The following is a 24,466-nucleotide window of genomic DNA, read 5'->3' as shown; positions in this document are numbered from 1 at the left end:
TTTTGAGAGAGCACGCACCCACGAGTGGGGGAGGGGCACATAGGGGAGGGGGGAAAGAAGATCTGAAGCAGGCTCCCTGCTGATAGCAGTGAGCCTGATGCAGGGCTCGAACTCAGTCCACGAGATCACGACCTGAGCCCCAGTACGATGCTCAACCGAGACTGAGCCACCCAGGTGCCCCTCATGTCTTTGTTTTAAATGACACTTCACTAATAATGCCTTTGAGTTTGATGTAGTATTTTAGTTCTTGGAAATACTAAGATTGTCACAGCACTTCTCATTCTTCTGTGTAATCCACATCTCAGACTAGAAGCTCCAGTTCATGTTAGAATTTCACCAAGGGAAGCACACCACTGGTCTTTTCTTTCCTCAAATTCATAATGGCGTCAAGCTTTCATCTCAAAAAGTGTGTGTGGGCGTTGCTTAGCAAGTACCACATTTCCTTTCAGAGATTCATTTTGCTTATGGGACATTTCCTTATTTTTTCTCCCCACACTCTGTTCTCAACTCTTGTTTTCTCACCATTGCACTGTTTTCTCCATAGAGCAAAGCTTTCCAGCATTACCTTTACTTTTTCGTCCTCACCACTTTCAAGACAACCAACCAGCTGTAGGATCTAGAATCGGTCTGTTGTAAGCATACCTTGTTCTACTGTGAATTTAAAGAACGTATTTATAAGACAGCTGTCAAAAACCAACAGAAGACTCTAGATAGAGTCTCCCGGTTTTTCCTGATTTCTCTGCAGTTCATCGTCATTGATCATCATCCCGGTGCAAAGCACCAGACTCATAGATATTTTATAAAGCAATAAAAGAATCGTACATCAGTGATGTTATTATGCTTCATTGGAAACAGCTGCTGTGGGGGGAAAAATGCCATAAAAAATTGCCGAGTTTCTGATATTTTTATTTTAAAAGATTCTCGGAGTGTTGAATTTTTTGCTGACATTGCCTTGTTCACGCTGCAGTGCTTGTCATCAGAATTGCAAAACACAGAGAGTTACCTGGGTTTACAAGCCCCAGTACGATACCAATCCCGGAGCTAGCCAGGGTAACCATTTTGCCTAATTTCTAACCCATCAGGTAGGCTATGATGCTATGGGATGTGAATTCTAATTGAAAAAGCTTTGCTTTTTGTTGAGATTATCATCAAAGAAGATGAAATGCAGAGAAATAAGGAAAAAACAGAAAGGCTCTAAGGTCTCATGTTGGGAGTTCAAAAACAATATTACAATCGTATTCAATTTACAACAGCACAAAGTATACATGTGCCAGATTGATTAAAGAAGCTACACCTGGTAGTCATAGGCCACCTATGTCACCTAAAAGCTGCTATGATGCCAAATGGAAATCATTTGAGAGGGAAAAAAAATCCATTTTAAATCCGCTTAATCCATTTTAAATCCATTTGAGAGATCTATAAATTAAAAAAATATATATCTCTTGGAAGAAATGAAGAGTTTATGTACTTTGAATAAGAAACCACCCATCTGAGCCCCCAAAAAAGGTAGGCAACAAGGGTGCCTGGGTGGCTCAGTTGGTTAGGCATCGGACTTCGGCTCAGGTCATGATCTGACCCATTCGTGGGTTCGAGACCAGCGTCAGGCTCTGTGCTGCCAGCTCAGAGCCTATTGTCTGGTTCGAGGATTCTGTGTCTCCCTCTCTGCCCCTCCCCACTCACACTGTGTGTGTGTGTGTGTGTGTGTGTGTGTGTGTGTGTCTCTCTCTCTCTCTCAAAAACAAACATAAAAATAAAAAAAGGCAGGTAAGAAAAAAGTCACTATTTCCTCTTAATTATTTGTCTCTGGGTTTCAAAGCAGAGAGATGAGGAAGAAGAAGAAATGGCACAACATAAAGGCATGTTTCTGAAATGACTCTCTGAAGAACTTGAGAGACAGAAGGTACTTTAGAGATCATCTAATCTCCCAGTTCCTAAATGCCGAATGTCAACGCACAGACTTGCGCCAGGCTTAGCGATTAGGAACATCAGAGTGGATTCAGTCCCCTAGTCCTCCCCAGGAGATTCTAATCTAGCAGATCTGGAAGGTTTTATTTTACTGAAACACAGTAAGTTTTAAAAGAATTCAGGGAAGTCGGGTGTGTAGCCAGGCTGGCAAATGCTGATTTAATCGAATGGGAAAGCTGAGATCCAGAAGGGTTAGGTGCCCTCCCAAAGGGCCACAGGCTTGTTGGTGACAAAGCCAGGACCGGAGTCCAGCTCTGCAAACATCACGTCCACTGCTTTTCCAAGACAGCAGACTGCCTGGTCAATCTCGGATACTCCTCTGTTGTTGTAACCTGCCGGGACCGCAAATGCATCTCCAGAGACCAACGGAGCAACCAAACAGTAAGGAATACACAAGATGGAGTCAGAAGACCTGGGCTCAAACCCAGTTTCACCAGCTTCCCAGGCTGGCAAATCCTTTGAGACAGCCTTCCCATCTGTGATATGGGAAGTAGCCCCTAATGACCACTATGAAATGGCCGTCAAACAAGACCATAGGAACAAAAGTGCTAGAACTTTTCTGGGAAAATAAAAACAGAAACGGATATGAATGCTAAATTTAGAAATAAAAATATTTTAAAAATATAAAGTATAAACATGAAAAATCTATAGCATAAAAATAATTTGGAAATTATTGTCAGTTTCATGTAAGCACTGAAATGTCATTTATACCATACTGTTTTGAAAATAATCTTACATTACACAAAAGCTTTTTGTCCTTGAAATCAGGCTCAGGAACATTTTTTTTTTATAAATTTTTTTTTTAACGTTTATTCATTTTTGAGAGAGACAGAGTGCAAATGGGTGGGGCAGAGAGAGAGGGAGACACAGAATTCGAAGCAGGCTCCAGACTCTGAGCTGTCAGCACAGAGCCTGATGTGGGGCTTGAACCCACGAACCATGAGATCATGACCTGAGCCAAAGTTGGACACTTAACCGACTGAGCCACCCAGGCGCCCCAGGACTAGGAACATTTTAAGTTTATGAAATACAATCAGGACTACTTTCATCTTATGGATTTCATGAAGCTTGTAAAATTTGTTGAGTCATTATACGAACTGTGTAACAAGGTACAAAAACATGATAATAAAGTAAATTTTAAAAATGTAAACACCAACATCGCGGCCGAGGGGAGATCTTTCTTCACTTTAATGATGTCACATGGGGCGCCTGGGTGGCTCAGTCGGTTAAGCGTCGACTTCAGCTCAGGTCACGATCTCACTGTCCGCGAGTTCGAGCCCCGTGTCGGACTCTGGACTGATGGCTCAGAGCATGGAGCCTGCTTCCGATTCTGTGTCTCCCTCTCTCTCTGCCCCTCCCCCGTTCATGCTCTGTCTCTCTCTGTCTCAAAAATAAATAAACGTTAAAAAAAAAAATTAATGATGTCACAGAACGCTAACGCGCCTCGTGCTGAACTTCAGCTGAGGAGAGTTGTTGCATTTTGGAAAACATCAAAATTTAAAACCAGAGGAGATACTTATTTTAAATTTTTTCCCACAACTTTTCCTGCTTTCTGTTTCCAATTAAGCTATTGGCTAATGAGTGCTCTCCCGAAGCATTCTCAGTGGCGAAAGACATTTTACAGCACATTTTACTGTATGTGCAGCACATTTTACTGTAAATCTGCCCAAGACATTCCCAACGTGGAGGAGCCCTTTCCCTGACATCTGACCGTGGATCCTTGTTTACTGAATGGTCCGCGATATCTGCCAGGGGCCTTCCCCTCCGCCCTGCCTCCAACAGAGAAGGTTCCAGGTCCTCACAAATACATGCATCTGCAAAATTTTCCCCCAGTTGGGGAGATTACCGGAGCTAGCCATTTTTATCCTGCGAGAACATGTAAAAATCAACTATATACTTTTATGGAACAAATGAAAGAGACCAAGAGTGAAAAATATGTATGTGAAACCTTTCTGAAAACTTCCAAATGCTCTATAATCTAGAAGTAGGCTTAAGTTATTTTTAACAGGTTGCCTGGAGAAAGAATATAAGTGGCCATTAATGACAGACAGTAGCCTTTTGTATAGAAAAAACTTCTAAAGTCTTTCGTCACATATAAGAAGGGAGCGTCCCCTGGAATTGTTTGAACCACCTGCCCAAGTTCAGCGTGTCCTCTCTGTACCTTCCAGTGAGATGTCCGAGCTCCAGGGGAGACCCAGGTGCAGTTCCCAGAGGCTCTGCAACCTTCCCCGGGGGTCCCGCCCCTCATCCCAGAGGCCACTCCCTGGTCAGGTTTATGGGATCCACTGGAGAAGGAACTCCTGGCCTCCTCAACGCATCACCAACTGCACACTTACATGTCTTAAGGAAAAGCTCTCAGTCCACTTAAAAACATAATTAAGAGGATAAAATATTGATTTATCAGCTGTTTTAGTGGATGATTTTTTAATATGGAATTCATTTTGCATCTAATAATTTATTTTTATTCCTGGCTGACTCAGAACAATGCAATTTTATTCATAAAAAATGAATGAGGAGTGAAATCCAGTCAGGCCCGGGAGTTTGGTTCTCTGGATTAATAGCCTAGTAAGAGGGATTTATTAGGTGTGTCTGTCGGCACTGTAGAGCCTGGGAAAACAGGCACATTTTCAACCGAGAGGCTAAGCTTGATGCATTTGTAATCTGGAGGACAGAGGACTGATCATTTTGTCGCCTTCCATGGGGCAGAGATGCTCAGGGACACCGCACCTAAATGACTTCTCAACACATCCTGACTTGAAACTTCGAGCAGGTCCCGGCACACCCGGGCCTGGGAAGAGCCCGTGAAGTACACAGATCATCATCAGGCTCATTCACATGCAGGGCCTTATGAGGTCAGACGCTGAAACCACTTTCCCCAAAGCCCGGTTCCAACCTCAGAACTCAGGAAGTGTTCCCCCGCCTGGACCACTTTCCCGCAGCCCTGGGGCACCGCCCACAATGCCTACCTAGTCACCCATCCCAATTCTCTCCTTCCCGTCCGGCTCATTCTCTGTCCTGAAAACCTTTCCCCGGGCTGTCCGCAACCTCCCAGTTCCTCTGTAAATAAGCACGTGTGTATCTCAAAGCTTGGCACGCAAGAAACCCTCTACCTCTGCCTGCACCAAACACCCATCTCTCTGGGGACCCCGACTTCCCACAGGCCCTCCTGAGGAAGGCCCCTTGTCCTCTAGCGTCCTGCCCTCAGGAAAACCCCTTCTCCTTTAAGCTGTGCTACTCAGTGCTATAGCCCCAGAAGGCCGAGAGGCTGGCCTCCCAGCTCACGGAGGTGCTGGGGCCTGGCTCCAGCCCTCCCACCCGCATCCCTCAGCACCCTCGGGGAGGACTCACTGCCCCCACAGTCTCAGGACTAATTCCACACTGACGACCCTCACCCTTCACCCTACTTTTTGAAGGACCCCTTTGGAAATTTTACGAGGACGCGTTTGGAAATTTTAATGTGACCACACCCCAACTTCCGGGCCCCACATTCTTGTCCCTCTGTCCTGCTTTTCCACCAGTCCCTCGACTTCCTGTTGCCATCAGTCTTTCTCAACTTCTCCTCTTACCTGCGCCCACCAGCCCAAGTGCAGCGGGCAGCCCCCAACTCGGCACCCCTCACAGCGGCCAGGGGCCCTACAAATCCTCGTCATGACGCTCCTCTCCTTACTTAACCTGCCAATCACTTCTCTCCCCGGAACCTTATCCTCTGGCTCTGCCTGCAAAATCTTTGTGTTTCCAGGAAAGCAATTTCCCTCTATCCTAATAGAAACTCATTTTCAAACGAAGTAGAGAAACTAAGAGTCCAAACTGTTAAAGAAATGTGCTTTCAACAGTTTCAAGTTCTGTGGAAGCTACCAGCCTGCCGGAAAATAGTAATTGTTAGGAGTCCTTTTAGAGAAAAGGGGAGGGTACTTTGTAATTAGCATATTAATTACTTATATGAAAATAAGGCATTCCATTGCTTTCATCACCAAGTTCTGAACTATTACAGACAACGAGGTTGTAATGGTCTGGGAAGCAGACAAAATGTTAAATGAGATCACGTATTCAACATGTTTTAGGCAATGGGTTACTGAGAAACTTCAAGGAAATAAAAGAATTATTTGAAAAACATGTTTTTTATTCTTCCCAGCGGACACAATACTCATTCTACTCAAAACTGGTTTGAGTGGCCCAGCAGCCAGTGCAACCACCCCTCAGCCTTGCAAATGCCATGTGACATCAATCACATAAATGGAAGCATGAGTATCAAGGAGAGGAAATTTGGGAATGGTTAAAACAATTCGGTAGCTTCCAGGGAGATTTCTTATTTCTCTACTCCATGAGTTTCCCAAATACCTGGGCCAAAAGCAAATGTGGTTATCCAAATGAATTCTTAGATCTCGAAAATAACCCTATAAATGTTTATCCGGAAGTCAACTCATCCCACCCCCCCCCAGGCGGGTTTGTCCAAGAAAGGATACTTACTTGCAAATTGTAGTCTTGCAGAATTTTAACCAAGGAGTCTCTCAAATTGGGAATCTCCATTCCTTCCTTAATACGATGAATCAGGAGAATTGGGTCTACGTGCGTGCCAATGTTGTTTAGTAAGCCAGTTATAAATGCTGCAAAATAGCACATGCAATAATTAGGACATAAGCAGTTTATATAGTGCAGTTTTAGGCCAAAAGTGACTCAAATAAAAACTTATTTCCTTTATTTTTTTAAAGCTTATTTTTATTTTTATTTTGAGAGAGAGAGAGAGAGAAAGAGAGAGAGAGAGAGAGAGAGAGAGAAAGCGGCACGGGGGCAGAGACAGAGGGAGACAGAATCCCAAGAGGGCTCTGCACTGTCAGCCCAGAGCCCAATGTGGGGCTTCAACTCCCAAACCACGAGATCATGACCTGAGCTGAAGTCAAGGGTTGGACGCCTAACCGACTAAGCCACCCAGGTGCCCCCCAAATTATTTCCTTTAAAGGAAGTGCTAAAACCATTTAAATTGCTGAATTCCCAAAAACTAACTTTCTTTTCACTTCATGACATAAAGGAGAAGCCCCATGAGTTAAAAACAGCTCGAGAGCAGATGAGGACTTCAGAACACAGCCTGCCATGCTGATGCCTAACATTTACCGAGAGTTTACACTATGGCTTGGCTGTCCCTTTTCTCCAATGTTCGGCAAGGTAGCAGTGTTGTTTGCCTCCATTTTACAGAAAAGGGAAATGGGGTGGTTGCCTGATTCATCCAGGGTCACATACCTAGCAAGTCAAAAGCCAAATTCACTCCCAGGCCAGACCCTGGGCCAGGTCATGCTGTGCTCCGTTTCACCCACCCTGCCTCCCTGAAGGTCGGTAAACGACGACTTTCTCACACTGAGTTAGATTCTCAAAGATGCACGCGCATGTGACAATCTACATCTGCAACTGACTTGAACCGCATTATCCTCTTGCATCTCTGATAAAAAGACAATCCCGAGAGCAGTTTCTAAAACTTGAGAGCCTTGGAACAGAGAAGCCTTCTTACTAAAATAGCGAAGGGAAGGGAGCAGACTTTGAACCACTGTTGCCAGTTTTGGAATCATTTCTAGATCTTCAAAAGAGGGCCTGGGTTACTGCTGGGTGACTGCGTATTTCTTTCCGAAATGGGAGCCCTGGAGGCGGACAATCCCGTGGTGGCGACACACTCATGCTCCTGGAGCTGCACTGAGGCAGTACGGCGGGACGGAGAGACCGCCAGTTACTGTCCCAGCAAACATCCAAGGACCGTCAGTGTGTAGTGACAGTTCTAGGGGTCCATAAAAAGGCACTGGCAAGGGCTTTACATTTTCAAAATAAAGGCCCCTGTATACAAATTGGAAAAACAAAACTCAGCCGGCTCACATCTACTGAGGTTGGTATGGTAGGTAAGAAGATGTTGACGGGGACACAGTGAATATCATCAGGTTAACCACCTGTTTTTCACATTCAGGTCATTCAAAGTGATGGGGCCCCAGGCTTCTCTGCACAGGAGAAGCACTGGAAGTCGTTACAAGGTACTTAGCCTATTTTTATCACAGATACTTCGCCCTATTTTCCACCCAGTGGGTCTTGAGATCATTCTTACTCTAGATGTCACTGGCTGTATTGAGAGATAAGAGGCCTGATCGCAGATGGGCTTTTCTGCTTACGAGGTTTGTCGATGGAATATAAAATCAGGTCTTCCCAGAGTTCTCCGTCATCTTGCTCCTTGGCGAATTCAATCGCTTTATCAACATCGTGCAACTCCTCCGTGATCATCTTCAGGGCACTTCGGCTATTGCCCATTCGGCCTAGCAAAGATGGGAGAAATACTTCATTTAGGATCTTTTTTTTTTTATTAATTTTTTTTAATGTTTTTATTTATTTTTGAGACAGAGAGAGACACAGCACGAATGGGGGAGGGTCAGAGAGAGAGGGAGACACAGAATCTGAAACAGGCTCCAGGCTCTGAGCTGTCAGCACAGAGCCCGATGCGGTGCTCGAACTCACAGACCGTGAGATCATGACCTGAGCCGAAGTTGGACACGTAACCGACTGAGCCACCCAGGCGCCCCTAGGATCTTTTAATAAAACATTTTTAAAGAAATCGCCTACCTCTTGTTTATGCATCTCTGGTCTTGAAGGCTACTGTTTTCTTATGTGACATTAGCCTTTACTATTTAAACACAGTGAAATAATGAATCTCCCTATTTACTGGGTGTTTCCTTTGTGGTAAGTACTCGTGTAAGTACTTCACATAAATTACATCATTTAATCGACACTATAATCCTACGAGGGATGTTCCAGTAATATTTATGTCTTACGGAAGTGGACACAGAAACATTAATAACTTGCCAAGATCATACAGCTACTATGCGGCGGATCTGAAATCTGACCCAGTCTGTCAGATTCCGACTTCCCTCTGACAGACGTGTATTTCTTTTGGACGTGCTCATACCCAGACACAGTTAAGACTTAAAGGTCCTGGAGTCATTCTGCCTCTTGAGGTAGCTTTGGATTTGCTCTTTTGATACACTTTGTGCCAAATGCAAGTTCAACTATCAGCTACCTCATTTCCTTCTCTCCAAGTTCAGGGGAAAGCCTTCCAACTGCCCTCATTAAATGAAATTTTTACCAGCTATGCTTTTATTCGGTTAATTATCTTTACACACTTTGCCCGTTGATCTACTGGTATTTTAATGGCTTTAACAGTTTCCACGAGTCTTTAACACAGTACACGTAGAAAGCTTTACTCAGAGGCGGGACAGCAAGTGCCAGCCCTGTGGCAGGAACCAGTAGCGGGTCTCGAATCCTCCTCGTTCTGAGCCGCCATTACCCAGTGATAACAGCTGGCCTGGGAATAAAATGAGATCCCAATCTGTCGTACCTTCTATAGCATCCTGTTTGTCCTACAAATATTATTCCCATTGTCTTAGGTCTTTAAAATGGTTAATTTTTAAAATATGTGTAGGATTTTCAAGTTTTTATAACTTTAAAAAAGGAGATTATGTCTCCCTTTGTAAGTCCTCTACTTCCTTGTCTGCTAAGACAATGTGACCTTGTGACAAAAATCGACCCGACTGGAGTATTTTTGGGGAAGAGATGCTGGAGAAACACCTAATGTCTGAACTCTGTGCTTATACCACAAATATCTGCATAGAGCTTCCTTGGGGAACCTTCAGGAATCCACCCTGCTTCTTTGCAAGTGGTTCATTTAGGAGGAATGGGAAAGACAGTAGGTCCTGCGCCCTTGGTACAAAAACTATGACACATACGGAGGCCATGCCAGAGGCCTAGGGGCAACTCAGAACTAGATTATACCAAACAGTTTTCCTCTCTCCAAAATGTCCATATTCAACCGCATTTTCACACTTAAAGTGTGATTACTGACAGTGAACATTATTTTCTACCAAGATCATGGTAAAATAGGCTGACGTTTTTTTTTTTAATTTTTTTTTTTAACGTTTATTTTTGAGACAGAGAGAGAGAGAGAGAGAGAGAGGGCGTGCATGAACAGGGGAGGGTCAGAGAAAGAGGGAGACACAGAATCTGAAACAGGCTCCAGGCTCTGAGCTGTCAGTACAGAGCCCGACGCGGGGCTCGAACCCACGGACCACGAGATCATGACCGGAGCCGAAGTTGGATGCTTAACCGACTGAGCCACTCAGGCGCCCGGCTGACATTTTTTTTTTTTAAATAGACAAACTCGCCAACCCATCTACACTTTATTTGTGATGTGTCAGCTGATACAGTCTGGTTTATTACACAAAACGAAGATGTTATCTCAGTAGCATTTATTAAATAATGTTTCCTTCGCTACTGAGCTGTGAAGTCTCCTTTTCCATATGTTAAATTCTTATAGGGAATAGGCTCTAAGCTTTGTGTGACCGTGGTCTAAAGCTGATGTCCATTCTTAGACAATTTACATGACACCATCGCCCCGTTGTGTAGCTTACAGGGACCAAAGGGAGTAAATGCTACTTACTCAGAAGATAAATTGTCTCTTCCACAAAGTTTCTCTGTTGACAGATCTCAAGAGCCTTCAAACAGAACAGGGTAAAAATGTTACTCTGGCTTATCAGGCAAGAATAAATTTCAATAGACTCACACATAGATGCTCGAGAGAATTTTTCCATTGCTTCCCTTTAAAAACAAAAAGTGAACAACACCCAAGTCTTAGGTTTTGCTGGTGGCTGGCCTCACTCGCTTCTCAGGTGACGGACTGAACAGAATTTAACCGGTAACGTATTTGAAATAATGCAGAACCTTCCATGAGCAAAGGCAGAAGAGAAGGACTTTCCCACCAGGCTTTCTCTCGATGTGACTTCAGGTTTCTTCAGAGCACTGCTCCCCACCTAATTCCCAGTCACCGCTTTCAGCTCCCTGTCCCTCCACCAGAACGCAAGCTCTGGGAAGGCACTGCTGTTCATCGCGGCACGTTCCCAGCACCGAGCGGACCACAGCTCACTGGTCTGATGCACAAACAAGCACACAGATCAGATATTTCCACTGCTGGCTCACAGGGTTCGAAACAGAACGCTGGGCAAGGGTCTGTCAAAAGCTGAGAGGGGAAAAAACCGTATGTGACCATCAAGAAGCATCAAAAAAGAGATCCAGTAAAGAAACGAGGGACTCCACAGGTGACTGCATTTCCTTAAGCCTAAGAGAAAAGACACACCGTGTCCATAAATACTTGCATACTTGCGAACGGGCTGGCACACATTTACCATACACTCTACTGGGCACTGGAGGGTCACATCGGATGGAGATGCGAAGGGGATGGTAGTAAAGATAATGCTGATGCTGATGTCACCAGGGAAGTTGGCTGGGGGCGGGGTGGGGGAGAGCTCTCCTTGCAAGGAGGTAGCATGCGGCCGCTGCACTCCAGGGAGGCTCACAGAGAGGCAACAGCACACAATCCCGTGACCAGGGAGGCATGAATAGAGGGCCAGGTGCACAGACACGGGACATGAGCTCCGGTTTATGGAAGAGGTGTGGCATCAGAAGTGGGTGCGGTATGAGGAGAGATCACCCGGAAACCTCATCTCCCACCCCACCTACATGTGTAACCTTCCTACTGCGCTGCTGTGCTCTGACAGCCGAGAATCTTCACTGGGGCCTACGAGACATCCATGATCTGCTCTGCCTTTGCCTTTCTGGGCAGCAACACCTCACACTCCGCTCACCCCTCCCCTGCGGTCCCTTGGCCTGGAAGGCTGCCCTCCCTCTCCCCAGCACCCCCCCCCCCCCGCCCCGTCCCTTTAGGCAAATATTCCTCGGGGCCCCCCAGCAGGCCAGACCCCAGGTACTCAGCCTCGGGGCAGCCCGCACACTTCTTCCCCACGATGACCTACCGGGCGTTAACCACCCCTAACCGCCTGCTCTCCGCAGCCCAGGACCACGTGACTCAAGCCCTGTGCCCTGCATGATGCCTGGCTCCTAGTGGGTGTGCAGGAAATCTTTTTTTTTTAAACAGATGGAGTAGGCAGAAAAGGTTTCAGGAGGAAGATTATTGGGTTGCGTAGTCATTTAAAAACCCAATGGTTGGGTTAAAAAAGCCAACGGTTGTTTTAAAAACAAGAACAAGGCGATAAAAAGAACAGCGCAAGTTCAGCAGCTCTTTGGGCTAATGACCCCTCTTGGAAAATGGCAGCAGGATTAGGTTTGGAGTTCTGATTTTTGACTTAAAATTTTTTGTGTAGAATATAGATTTAAATGTGCCTCTGGTTAGAGATTAACAGCTAAAAAGGGAGGAAAAAATGCTGATCGTAGAAATCGATGTTGGAGGGGGGGACCCTAAACCAAACATTAAAGGAAAAACAACCCTTGCTTCAGAATGACAGGGAGGAGTTTGAGGTACACAAATTATTTAAGTGAGGAAACGAGAAGACTAGAAGGTCACGATGAAGAGGAAACACTCTTAGTTGGATGGCCCACAAGATTCCTTTAGCAGTTACATGGCAGGGGCGCCTGGGTAGTTCAGTAGGTTAAGCGTCTGATACTTGATCTCGGCGTAGGTCGTGATCTCATGGATTTGGGGATTCGAGCCCAGCATCACACTCTGCGCTGACAGGATGGAGCCTGCTTGGGATTCTCTCTCTCCCTGTCGCCTACCCCACTTGTGCTGTCTCTGTCTCTCTCTCTCAAAAAAAATAACTAAAAAAAAAAAAAAAAAAAAAATGTTATGTGGCAGAGGTTACCCCTCAATATCCTTTACCCATTTTCTGTAGTAATAAGATTTCTGGTGGGTGTGTGACTGCTCAGAATTTAAAAAACAGCCTTCCTAGCCACAGGGGAGCGGTGTGACTAACGTCTCCCACAGAGATGAACCTGCAACGTGGCAGCTTCTGGCAATCTTCTTTAAGAAGCAATGCGAGTCAACGCTTTTTCTTATTTTTAGTGCTTTCACCCAATCTTCTCCCGGAAACATGAATGATACTATCTTATACCTCTAGCTCGAGGTCCTACAAGGTGAGGGACCAGGAGAAAAGACCGCGTGGTGGCCACCACCGACAGGGCTCTGCCACCTGGACTTCCATGTGACAGAGAACTTGACTTCCATGTGGCTACTCTGCTGAAGCCACTATTATTTTGGGATTTTTATCGCTCATAGCTGAACCTAATCCTAACTAACACCTAGAAGATCTTCCTTTGTTTTGATCAAAAACACGATTTACCCTATCTCTATACCGTCAGGTCCATAAATGAATCATCATCACAAACAATGTAACTTTCTTACGGATTCCTTACCCTTCTGGGATGTTCTAGAGCAGAGACAGGATACACATGTGAGCAGTTAGTGAAAGGAAACAGCAAACAAATATGAAGTCCAGAGGACCGGGGACCATTCCAACAAAAAGTTATAAAGAAACCAGCTGAGGACCTTGACTCCTGCGAGCTGCTAGACAGATGGACGGCTTATGGCTGGGTGAGACTATGTTGTGCACAGATAAACAACAAAATGTGATATGACTGGACAGGTAGAATGTTTAAAGGAAGATGGTGTGACTAAAGAGTATACTGCTTAGTTTATTACCAAAAGGTATCTATAAGTCAGTTTCATACTGGGAAATTTGCTGACACTAAAGTACCAGAAGTTTCCAACAAAGCCATCTCCCCTTCTCTTGAGCATTTAAGAACATGTCTGTCTCAAACCACACAGACTTTGTAGCCTGAGGACTCACCGGAGCTAAGACAGCAGTCTCTTGCATGTAGCTATTCAAATTCAAATTAAAAATTCAGTTCCTCACTAGATGCTTTTCGACCACCTGACTGTCCCACGTGGCTCCTGGCTATCTTGTCAGGGCAGCACAGTTTCATCACTGTAGAACATTCCACAGGATGATGCTGCCAGGTCTGTTTGGATATTATGAAAAATGACAAGTCATGTGGGAAGAAACGTCTAAAGGCAAGTCTGAAGTCAAGAATGGTCTGGAATGCAAGCAGATGTATAATAACAAGCTCAAAAATAATCTGAGTCTCTGAAATTTGAGTTTTTAAATGTTTTAGGATTTTTAAATGTTTTAGGACTAGTTTTTGACAGTATCTGAAATTATTCTTCTTTTCTCTTATATGAGAGAGCAGAGACTCTAGAAATCTCTACCAATTCTGAGTAAACTGTAAAAAGAAAATATTTCTGGTACACATAATTTTTCTATTATTGACATAGTGCATAAAACCATGTTTCCCTAGATTCCTGAATGTTCTTGGGCCACAGTGCTCCCTCTAGAGGAAACCGTAGGGAAACTAAGATTTTTAAAGCCCAAAGGAGGGAGACAGACAGACACAGAGACCAACACAGACACAGACAGAAAGGGAGAATCATAACAAAAATAAAAGGAAAAATAATAATGACAGAAGTGGAGTAAAAAATGATGCAGAAGTAATGTTTTAATTTTACTTTTCCTGATTTTGTATAAAGGCAAGGAACAGAGTGAGAAATTTGGGGGTAACTAACAAGAACCTGATCATCTATAAATTAAATAATAACTTCCACCCAGACTTGACCCGGCCATCATTTATCCAGTATACTCTTTAAAGGTCACTAATGGGAATCCATAAACTTTGCATCTCCCAGCTTTATTCCTGCAAGTTCATAAATATTGCCACCTTATAAATGCCATAACAAATGAGGGAGATCTTAAATTCAGGTATCAATTTCCAAAGCTGCACAGCTGATATTCTGCTTTTATCTATTCTAGGCATAAACAAATGAGATTTGTAAATGAAAACTAGTACCTGTTGACAATTTAGTTTAAAAACTGATGTCTTTTGGGGCGCCTGGGTGGCTCAGTCAGTTAAGTGTCTGACTTCAGCTCAGGTCATGATCTCGTGGTTCGTGGGTTCAAGCCCCGCGTCAGGCTGTGTGCTGATAGCTCAGAGCCTGAAGCCTGCTTCAGATTCTGTGTCTCCCTATCTCTCTGCCCCTCCCCTACTCATGCTCTGTCTCTCTCTCTCTCTCTCTCTCTCTCTCTCAAAAATAAATAAAAACATTTAAAAAATTAAAAAAAAAACCTGATGCCTTTCATGATTCTTGCAATACTAAGGATTATCTTCATTACCATTGTTATTATTTTAATTAACATTTTAAACCTGAGAAATGATTCCTCGCCATCCTGGAAAGACTAGGGCATCTAACTTAAGAGATCTAAGTTCCAAGTCTGGGCCCTCTGACTTATTAGCTCTAGACTGGGTTTTGTTTCTTTCAATTCCTGAAGACTCAGCTTGTTGGGGATAAAATGACTTTATCCACCTACCTGTGCTTTTGTAGAGATTAAATAAAAATAAGGTACATGAAAACATGGCACATGTTATAAGGCACAATGGAAACATAAACGATTTTTATGGTCTTTTAAAATTGCTGTCGATGTTATAAATACCTACCACCTCTGTATCTTCTTTAGAAGGAACAACAGTTTCATAAAGGCTTATGATTAGTTTTAGAATTTAGGAGTTGTGGTGATTTTAAATCCTGAACTTTGGTCTTTGATAACTACTGCTGCCTTGTGAATGCCACTTCCTTAGAGGGCTTCTGATGTGATGTCAGAATCTCTATAAAGTTTTTGGCCAAATATTATCGATTGTGGGATTTCAAGCAATACAAACTAAGTTTGACTGGGATTCTGGAAGATTTCACCCAGCCATCATTTGAAGTCACTCTACCTCTCAACAATTACCCAAATCCCCACAAAGGCAGAAAACCAGAAAAAGACAGAACTATTCTGCCAGAAGTGAATTATCAACAAGAGGGGGTCAACATGTTTTGAATAAAGCCCTGAAATGTTAGGCCCTTCCCAGTTAAATTAAAATGAACACCAAAATACCACCAAAGCATTTATAGGACTAAACATCTATCCACTCTTCTGAAACAGAGATTTCTTTGGTGGGGGCATTAAAAAATTTAAGTACTTAACCTTGTATTTAATAGAAAATGATACAAATTTACTGAATCTCTTTAGACAGAACAGGTGCACCTGTACTCATGACCTTGACTTCACAGTTAGCATGCCTGGCATGCATTTCATGGGGGGCAAATTTGCTTTTTATAAATTGCTAGTTTTTTCAGGTTATAAGTAAATATAGAATGAATTTGTTCTTTTTCAGGCTATAAGTAAACATATAAGGATTTCTAAGATGATTAAATGTCTATAAAGTTCTCATTTCTAGGGAAAAAAGAATGAGATCCTTCATGAGTTACTAAAGTGTATCTTCTTTAAGATGGCATTATGTACCTGAGCAAGGATAATGATGTATTTCTGTGCAAATATACAGATGGATATACACAATGGATCCTGATTAAAGATAATCTCTTATGAAGAAGTCTCAAGGATCTGTAACAGGAAAGCTCATCTAGAAAGTTCTAAAAAGGTAGCTTGTTTACTTGATTATTTTTAATGGCATGTCTCTACCATAACCAGCTCTAATTCATTTTATTCAAAATTCTCTTCCAGTGGAAAACATGAGATAACTTAAAAAAAAAAACCTACTTAAAACATAATCAGCTTCAATATGTTCTGTTGAATTCATTTACATGCAACTGGCTCTTCTCAGTGGATCAGGGAGAAAAATTCTAAAAGGTCTATATGATGCTCTAAGCAAGTTCTAGGTATTGCAAGTGCCATTCGTAGGTCTGCAATTTTCTGAGGCTCCCCTTTTAGGTAGAACAGCGTGCCTTCTGTTGAACACTACTAGACTAGAAAACGCCTGATCGGTTGAAAGGGTGAGAAATGCCAACATCTTGGGATCTGGGTGGCGCCCCCACACCTGAGTTCTGTGAATGAGAAGGAGCCCGGGGTGGCGGCTGGTCATGGCTGACTCCTCAGACAGAGACCCACACCCAGAGTCAGCCCCTCCTCCTGGAAGCAAATGTCATTTCCTCAGAAAGTGAGATACGAACGGAGGGGCACTGTTCAAAGAGTAAGAGTCTCACTTTCGTCCTCTAGATTACAGAGTCTGTAGCGAGAAGAGGGAAACCTCTCTTTTGTTTTGTAGAGTAAGATGATGGATTTCCAAATTTATTCTTGGGAAAATGTCTTAGGACCCAAATTTAAAAGGTTAAAAGTTTTTCATCAACTAATATGCGGACAAGATATTTTTTCATTAAGTACAGATTTTGAAAATCAACTGAGCTGAAATCGGTTCATAATAAATCCATTTATCAACATGGCTGAAGAAGCAACTCTAGACGTGGTCAGTGCACGTCAACTGCATTACCATCCATCAATTCCTTTCTTTAAGTTTTTATTTATTTATTTTGAGAACAAGTGAGAGACAGAGACAGCATGTGAGTGGGGGAGGGGCAGGGAGAGAGACTCCAAGCAGCCCCTGTACCGTCAGTGCAGAGCCCAGTGCAGGGCTCGAACCCACAAACCATGAGATCATGACCTGGGCCGAAACCAAGAGCTGGACACTTAACCAACTGAGCCACCCAGGTGCCCCTGAATCAACTTCTCAATACATATCTCTTAGGGTCAAATACATTTTTGTTTTGTTTTGTTGATACATACAGCTGACTAAAAAGTTATTTGTTACCTGGCCATCTGAATTCAGGAAGATACCTGTAGATGTTAGACAGCACTCCAGACAGCAAGAAGAACCACGGGAAACAACACTTGTGGCCTTGGATTGCTCAGTTTCTAGTACCAACGTGGTAGGTATCGACTGTGTTGAAGGAGCAGGCTCATGAAACTTACTAGTTCATGTGCAGTCCTAACTAGAATCTTGTACGTAGTTATTTATTCACCCACTCATGATACAACAGACATTTAGGAAATGTCTAATGAGTGCTGGCTGCTGGGTTTATCAAACATGAGTGAGACAAACTCCTTGTCCTTTAAAGAATGTACAGGATAGTGGGAAAGAGACTAGCAATTTATTATAATTATAATGTTATGTAGCATAAGAGAGAAATACAGAGACGCCAACGATGTGGATGTGGAAAGCAGACAGGGTGCAGGACCTAAGTTACTGACCTTGAGTCTGAGACAACCACCTCCGGCTTGGGGCAGCCTGGGTCTCCCTCCTAGGTTGCTCTGAGGCCCCACTCTGACCCTGGTAAACTGACTCGGACTCCTGATACCATTTTTTTTTTTTTAATGTTTATTTATTTTGAGAGAGAGAGAGAAGGTGTGAGCAGAGGAGGGACAGAGAGAGACACACAGAACCCAAAGTAGGCTCCAGGCTCTGAGCTGTCAGCACAGAGCCTGACACGGGGCTCAAATCCACCTGAGATCATGACCTGAACCAAAGTTGGAAATTCAACCGACTGAGCCACGCAGCGCCCCGCTGATACCATTTTTGTTTGATGGTTGATGGAGTCCTAGACCCCGGATTAAACCTTTATTCCAATTAAACCTGGAGCAGAAATGCTCTAACTCTTCACCAAAATCTTAGCCAACAGGACCTCCAGTTCTCATCAGGATGCCCCAGCATTAAGTGTATGGGATGAGTCTGTCACTTACCTTTTCTTTTCTTTTTGTTTAAAGTTTATTTATTTATTGAGAGAAAGAGAGAAAGAGAGAGAGAGAGAGAGAGAGAGAAAAAGAAAACACGTGAGTAGGGTAGGGGCAGAGAGAGAGAGAGAAGAGAGAGAGAATCCCAAGCAGGCTCTGTGCTATCAGAGTGGAGTCTGACTTGGGGCTCCAACTCACAAAGTGCAAGATCACGATCTGAGCTGAAACCAGGAGTCGGATGCTTACCCAACCGAGCCACCCGGGCGCCCCTGTGACTTACCTTTTCAAGTGGGCAATGGGTACTATCTCGGAGAAAGGGAAGTAAGTTTGGTCGATCATACTCAGCATAAAGGCTAATCTGCTTTTCATGGTAGCGCTGCCCCTTATGATGGTCTCTCTTGAAAAGTTTATGCAGGTACTAAAAGGAACGAAGGAATAAACCATGAATATGAGAGTAAGAAAAACAATACCTGTTTACACTGCTGTGTTCGATTCGAAATAGCCTGGGGGAAAAGCAGATTTCGGGAAAATCTCTAGGTGGAGGAAAAGTGGAAAGAACACCTTCAGAAGAGCAAGGACATTCTGGTACTCTTTCGAGAATGGCCTTGAGTGACCTGGCTCTACTAACCAGCCATGTGACCTCAACAGGTCACTGACCTCTCTGTGACGGAGTCTATCTGCAAAAATCTCACGGGGTTGTTGGGAGGACTGAATGAGTTGCCAGGTGTAAAACACTCGGATCCATAATGGCATTTACTAAGCACTAGAGAAAGGTTAATAATAGTTATTAATATCATTACCATCGTCCGCTTTGCCTCAGAAGTAAAATGCTTGATTAGTGGCCTTCCTAAATCCTAAAAATTCTGGTCTTCTACATTAAGGGGGTACAGTCATGGGACAAGAGTATGTTCTTAGAAGCTCAAGCAACAAGTGCTAAATTAATTCTCACACATTCCGCATCTGCTAAGCCTTGTTGAGGTCTGTGTCTGCAATGACATGCTGCGTGTTCTGGTGACATCCAAGGTTAAAAATCAAGAGGAGTACAGGTGTCCTGAGCCAATTTTCCAAACCGATTCCTTTCCCTAAGCTGTCTGAAAAAGTGAATGAACCTCAAAGGAAGTGAGTCATTCACTTGCTACTCAGAGGCAAGATTAAGCCTATCAATACATTATGCCGAAGTCAGAAATCCACGTCTGATGTGTACTTAGTGTTCAGTGTAAACACACACCCCGTTACCCACCCAAGGCGGACAGTCCTGATGGCACCTGTCACGTAAAGTACATTCCCACCTCGAGTGAACTGGTTTGTGAGGAACGGGGCCTCGGTTTGCCCCTGACGCTGTGACTGTAACTGGGTTAGCTGGAGTTGGACATTCACTAAACGAGTCTAAGCACAACACACGCACGCAGAGAAACGGCTCCTCAGGTCAACCTTCGTGTCTCCCCAAGGCCAGAAGGGGGCAGAAAGTGGCTGGCACTCCACGGTGGCCTGATGGCGGCCCTGCCTGTCCCCTGGCACTTGGGTCGGCGTGTGAGGACACTCGGTGCAGGTCGCCAGAGGTGCAATGGGATGGGAAGGCTCGGTCACATCTGCCAAGGCCAATTTTCAGAGACCTTATGTTGCCTGACAGGGGAGAGGAGCCACTTTGAGGGGAGCCATTTTGGTGGGCGCTCTCACCATTTCACCACTGCACTAATTACCACGCAGGTACCTCCCACCGGCAGTCCTGTCTCAAGCCTCAAGGAGACCAGAAATCATTGCTTTATAAACAAATCCCAAAGTGGCCAGCATGGTGGCGCCTTGCTTGCTAAAGCGGACAATCTTGAGATTTCCAATCGTGAACGCTATCACAATAGCATCTGCACAACCCCTGACTGAAACAAAACAACAAAGTACCTCACATTCCCATCCTGGAGTCTTCAAAAAGCTTCTTGCATGAAACTGACTTCTGATTAAAGACTCCATCCCCTGAGCCTCCTCTTGGGGTGCAAAGAGGTGGGCAAAGATACAAGAGCCCCCAGTGAATTTTTTTCTTTTTAATTTAAATCCAAGTTAGTTAACATATAGTGTAATAATGGTTTCAGGAGTAAAATTTAGTGATTCATCACTTACATATAACACCCTGTGCTCATCCCAACAAGTGTCCTCCTTAACGCCCCTTGTCCATTTAGCCCATCCCCCCACCCAACACCCCACCAGCAACTCTCAGTCTGTTCTCTGTATTTAAGAGTCTCTTATGGTTGCCTCCCTGTTTTTATTTTTTCTTCTCTTCCCCTATGTTCATCTGTTGTGTTTCTTAAATTCCACATATGAGTGAAATCATATGATATTTGTCTCTCTGACTTATTTTGCTTAGCATAATACATTCTAGTTCCATCCATGTTGCAAATGTCAAGATTTCATTCTTTTTGATCACCAAGTAGAATTCCATATCTACACCACATCTTTTATCCATTCATCAGTTGATGGACATTTAGGCACTTGCCGTAATTTGGCTTTTGTGGATGGCGCTGCTACAAACATTGGGGTATATGTGTCCCTTCAAAACAGCACACCTGTATCCCTTGGATAAATACCTAGTAGTACAATTGCTGGGTCACAGGGTAGTTCTATTTTTAATTTTTTGAGGAACCTCCATACTGTCTTCCAGAGCGGCTGCACCAGTTTGCATTCCCACCAGTAGTGCAACAGTGTTTCCCTTTCTCCACATCCTCCCCAACATCTGTTGTTTCCTGAGTTAACTTTAGCCATTCTGACAGGTGTGAGGTGGTATCTCACTGCGGTTTTGATTTGTATTTCCCTGAGGACGAGGAGTGATGTTGAGCATCTTTTCACATGTCTGTTAGTCATCTGGATGTCTTCTTTGGAAAAGTGTCTGTTCATGTCTTCTGCCCATTTCTCCACTGGATTGTTTGGTTTTGGGGTGTTGAGTTTGATAAATTCTTTATTGATTTTGGATGCTAATCCCGTATCTGGTAGGTCATTTGCAAATATCTTCTCCCATTCTGTCAGTTGCCTTTTAGTTTTGCTGATTGTTTCCTTCACCATGCAGAAATTTTTATCTTGATGAGGTCCCGACAGTTAATTTTTTTTCTTGTTTCCCTTGCCTCTGGAGACATGTCTAGTAAGGAGTTGCTGCAGCTGAGGTCAAAGAGGTTGCTGCCTGTTTTCTCCTGTAGGATTTTGATGGCTTCCTATCTTACTTACATTTAGGTCTTTTATCCATTTTGAGTTTTATTTTTGTGTATGGTGTAAGAAAGTGGTCCAGGTTCATTCTTCTGCATGTCACTGTCCAGTTTTTCCAACATCATTTGCTGAAGATACTGTCTTTTTTTTCCCATAGGATATTCTTTCCTGTTTTGTTGAAGATTAGTTGGCCACATATCTGTGGGTCCATTTCTGGGTTCTCTATTCTGTTCCACTGATCTGAGTGTCTGTTTTTGTGCCGGTGCCATACTGTGTTGATGATCACAGCTTTGTAATACAGCTTGAAGTCCGGAATTGTGATGCCTCCTGCTTTGGTTTTCTTTTTCAACATTACTTTGGCCATTCGGGGTCTTTTCTGATTCCATACATATTTTAGGATTGTGTGCTCTAGCTCTATGAAGAACGCTGGTGTTATTTTGACAGGGATCGCACTGAATGTGTAAACTGCTTTGGGTAATATAGACATTTTAACAATATTTCTTCTTCCAATCTATTAGCATTTCTTTGTGTCTTCTTCAATTTCTTTCACAAGCTTTCTAAAGTTTTCAGTGTACAGATCTTTTTTACCTCTTTGATTAGGTTTATTCCTAAGTATTTTGTGGTTTTTGGTCCAATTGTAAGTGGGATCAAGCCCCATCAAATTTGATGCCCACAGTCCTACTGGACCCATCTATTTTCTCTGAAGCCTTTTCTCATATCATTTTTAAAAGACACAGAAGACATGCACTCCTGCTTTATTTAGGGAATCCAAGTAGCCTCTCAAGGAAGTCTGAATAGGCCTTAACAGTACTACCACTGAGGCCAAATGAGAGGAGAGGGATGAGCTAGCATGAGGGTGAAGGACAGAAAAATGGGGCTCTGTTCTTGGATCCTTCTGAGGTGTTGTAATTTATGTTGCAGTTGTATTCAGTGGTAACTCCAGAAGCAAGGTGCTTACTCCTTGCTTCTGGACACAGTTTGGTGATACAAACATGAATATGATAACTTTTCTTAAAATCACAGTTATGAGTCAAAGTTAAAGTATCCAATCTGTAAGTAGTCCCTAGCAAGGGGGGGGGGGGGGGGGGGGTCAGAGCAAAACTAATTGCGGATTATGGTGTGTGGTCAAACCTCTAATCTGAGTAGTGACGTGAGCGAATTCACGCCAATATCCCCCACCAATACGGACAGGTGGCTCGACCACTGTGCAGTTAAAAGGGCAAATGAAGATAGTCATGCTCACCACGTGTTGCAACTCTGGTCTGTCTTCTAATTCTTCCACCACCTTTTTAATCTAGAGAGAAAAGGAATTTTTAAACATGGAGTTACAGGGGGACACAAACATAGCTGCAAGATTATCTGATAAACATCTTTCTTCCTTATGGCTAGGGTGCTCTCAGGCACTCATCTGGCAACACATATGAAAACAAAAGACACTCACTGAAATTTTATCTTCATTGTCCAAAAGCATGTCAACGGCTTTCTGAAATAAAAAAAAAAAAAAAAGTAGCCACAGTCATTGACACGTGCTGTGTTAAGAGGACACTGAACACAGTGTACCTTGCATGCCGTCAGTTCACGGTAGAGGGTTTCTTTTCCACACATACGGGTTCCTTTGCATTATAACAGCCCTTAAGGGAGATATTTGTAAATGAACATATTTTAATGTGTCTCAATCTGAGGACTGTGTGTTTAGCACACCACTAAAACACTGTCCTGCGACAACTCACCAAACACCAAACATCTCGTCTGCACATATTCTAGCTTCCGTGTTGTTGGACGTAACTTCACAGGCACTCCTGTGACTCTTGCTAGCTATGGAGAGCGTACTGTTCCCAGGACCACAAAAGTGAGCTTCGCTTCCTGCCACCTGAACCTTCACTGAGACCCTCTACAGATTTCACAGGTGTAAGGGGCTGGTCTTATGTGGAGAAGAGGCTGAGAGCCAGGAAAACAATTAGATACCTGGAGTCTCATACGGATACAAAAACTTTCGGGATTTACTTTATTGACCTTTAACATTCACGAAACACACATGAGACTGTGTCTGTAACAACAGGGAGTGAGAAGACAGCCCATCAGACGGAGCGTCATTTGTGATACCTGAGCCCGGGTCCTGCTCGAGTCTGCTGCTGCCTACCTACCCACTCCACTTGTTTCCCCTCTAAAATGTGCCGATGGTAGAGATTATCCTTAAGGCATCTTCTAATTAGAAAACTCTGATTCCTCCACTTTGGTTCATACTCTTGAACAGCAGTTAGTCTCAGCTCGTTCATCATTTTTTTCTACAGCTACACATGTCAAACTCAGCTCTGGAGACACATGGCGGGGATGGGGGTAGGAATAAGGGGAGAACAGATAAGGGGAAATGTAATTAATTTTTATATAAGCACTTCATCCTCTTAATCATCTTGTGCCAGAGAAGCAGCCCCTCTGCCCCTGAACTTCTTCAGAACTGCACTCATTCTTTTTAGATCGGCAGTCCTGAAAGACTTGAACCATTCAGTACAAAAAAAGGGCGAAAAGCATCTTTCAGGGAAAAAAAAGTGGATTTAGCTTCTATTTAAGTTTAAGTTTATGACGACTAATCTGTGGCATTAGCATAGTATGTACATAATATACATGTATACGTACATACACAATATAGTGCAGAGCATCCTTTAATGCGATAAAATAAAAAAGTCAATTTAATTCTTTTGGAGCCTTACGGGTTCTACTCTTCAACTAAAGTTTCAATTTTCTGAATGAGGAACTGTGTTCTATGAACTTTACGTCCATCATGGTTACTTGTGATTAGCTTTCTATGTTACGCACACGTGCGCACATGCGCGCGCGCGCACACACACACACACACACACACACAAGCCACTGTGAGCTGTGGAGGCTGGGTG

General features: G+C 43.6%; 1 protein-coding gene across 1 annotated transcript in view; it reads right to left on the bottom strand.

Moving 5' to 3' along the window:
• VPS41 (VPS41 subunit of HOPS complex) overlaps positions 1-24,466 on the bottom strand; it is a 185,476-nt gene that overhangs the window by 10,006 nt on the left and 151,004 nt on the right. Inside the window, exons 20-25 of the mRNA XM_047842845.1 lie at positions 23,017-23,058; positions 22,819-22,869; positions 18,670-18,807; positions 10,424-10,478; positions 8,109-8,249; positions 6,433-6,569 (exon numbers count right to left, since the gene is read on the bottom strand). Of these exons, the coding sequence (XP_047698801.1) occupies positions 6,433-6,569; positions 8,109-8,249; positions 10,424-10,478; positions 18,670-18,807; positions 22,819-22,869; positions 23,017-23,058 (564 nt within the window). The remainder of the gene's footprint in view (positions 1-6,432; positions 6,570-8,108; positions 8,250-10,423; positions 10,479-18,669; positions 18,808-22,818; positions 22,870-23,016; positions 23,059-24,466) is intronic.

The sequence above is a fragment of the Prionailurus viverrinus genome, chromosome A2 (assembly GCF_022837055.1).
Source record: "Prionailurus viverrinus isolate Anna chromosome A2, UM_Priviv_1.0, whole genome shotgun sequence".
Classification (NCBI taxonomy): Eukaryota; Metazoa; Chordata; class Mammalia; order Carnivora; family Felidae; genus Prionailurus; species Prionailurus viverrinus.
The sequence above is the reverse complement of the archived record's forward strand: the minus strand, read 5'-3'. Positions and strand labels throughout refer to the sequence as shown.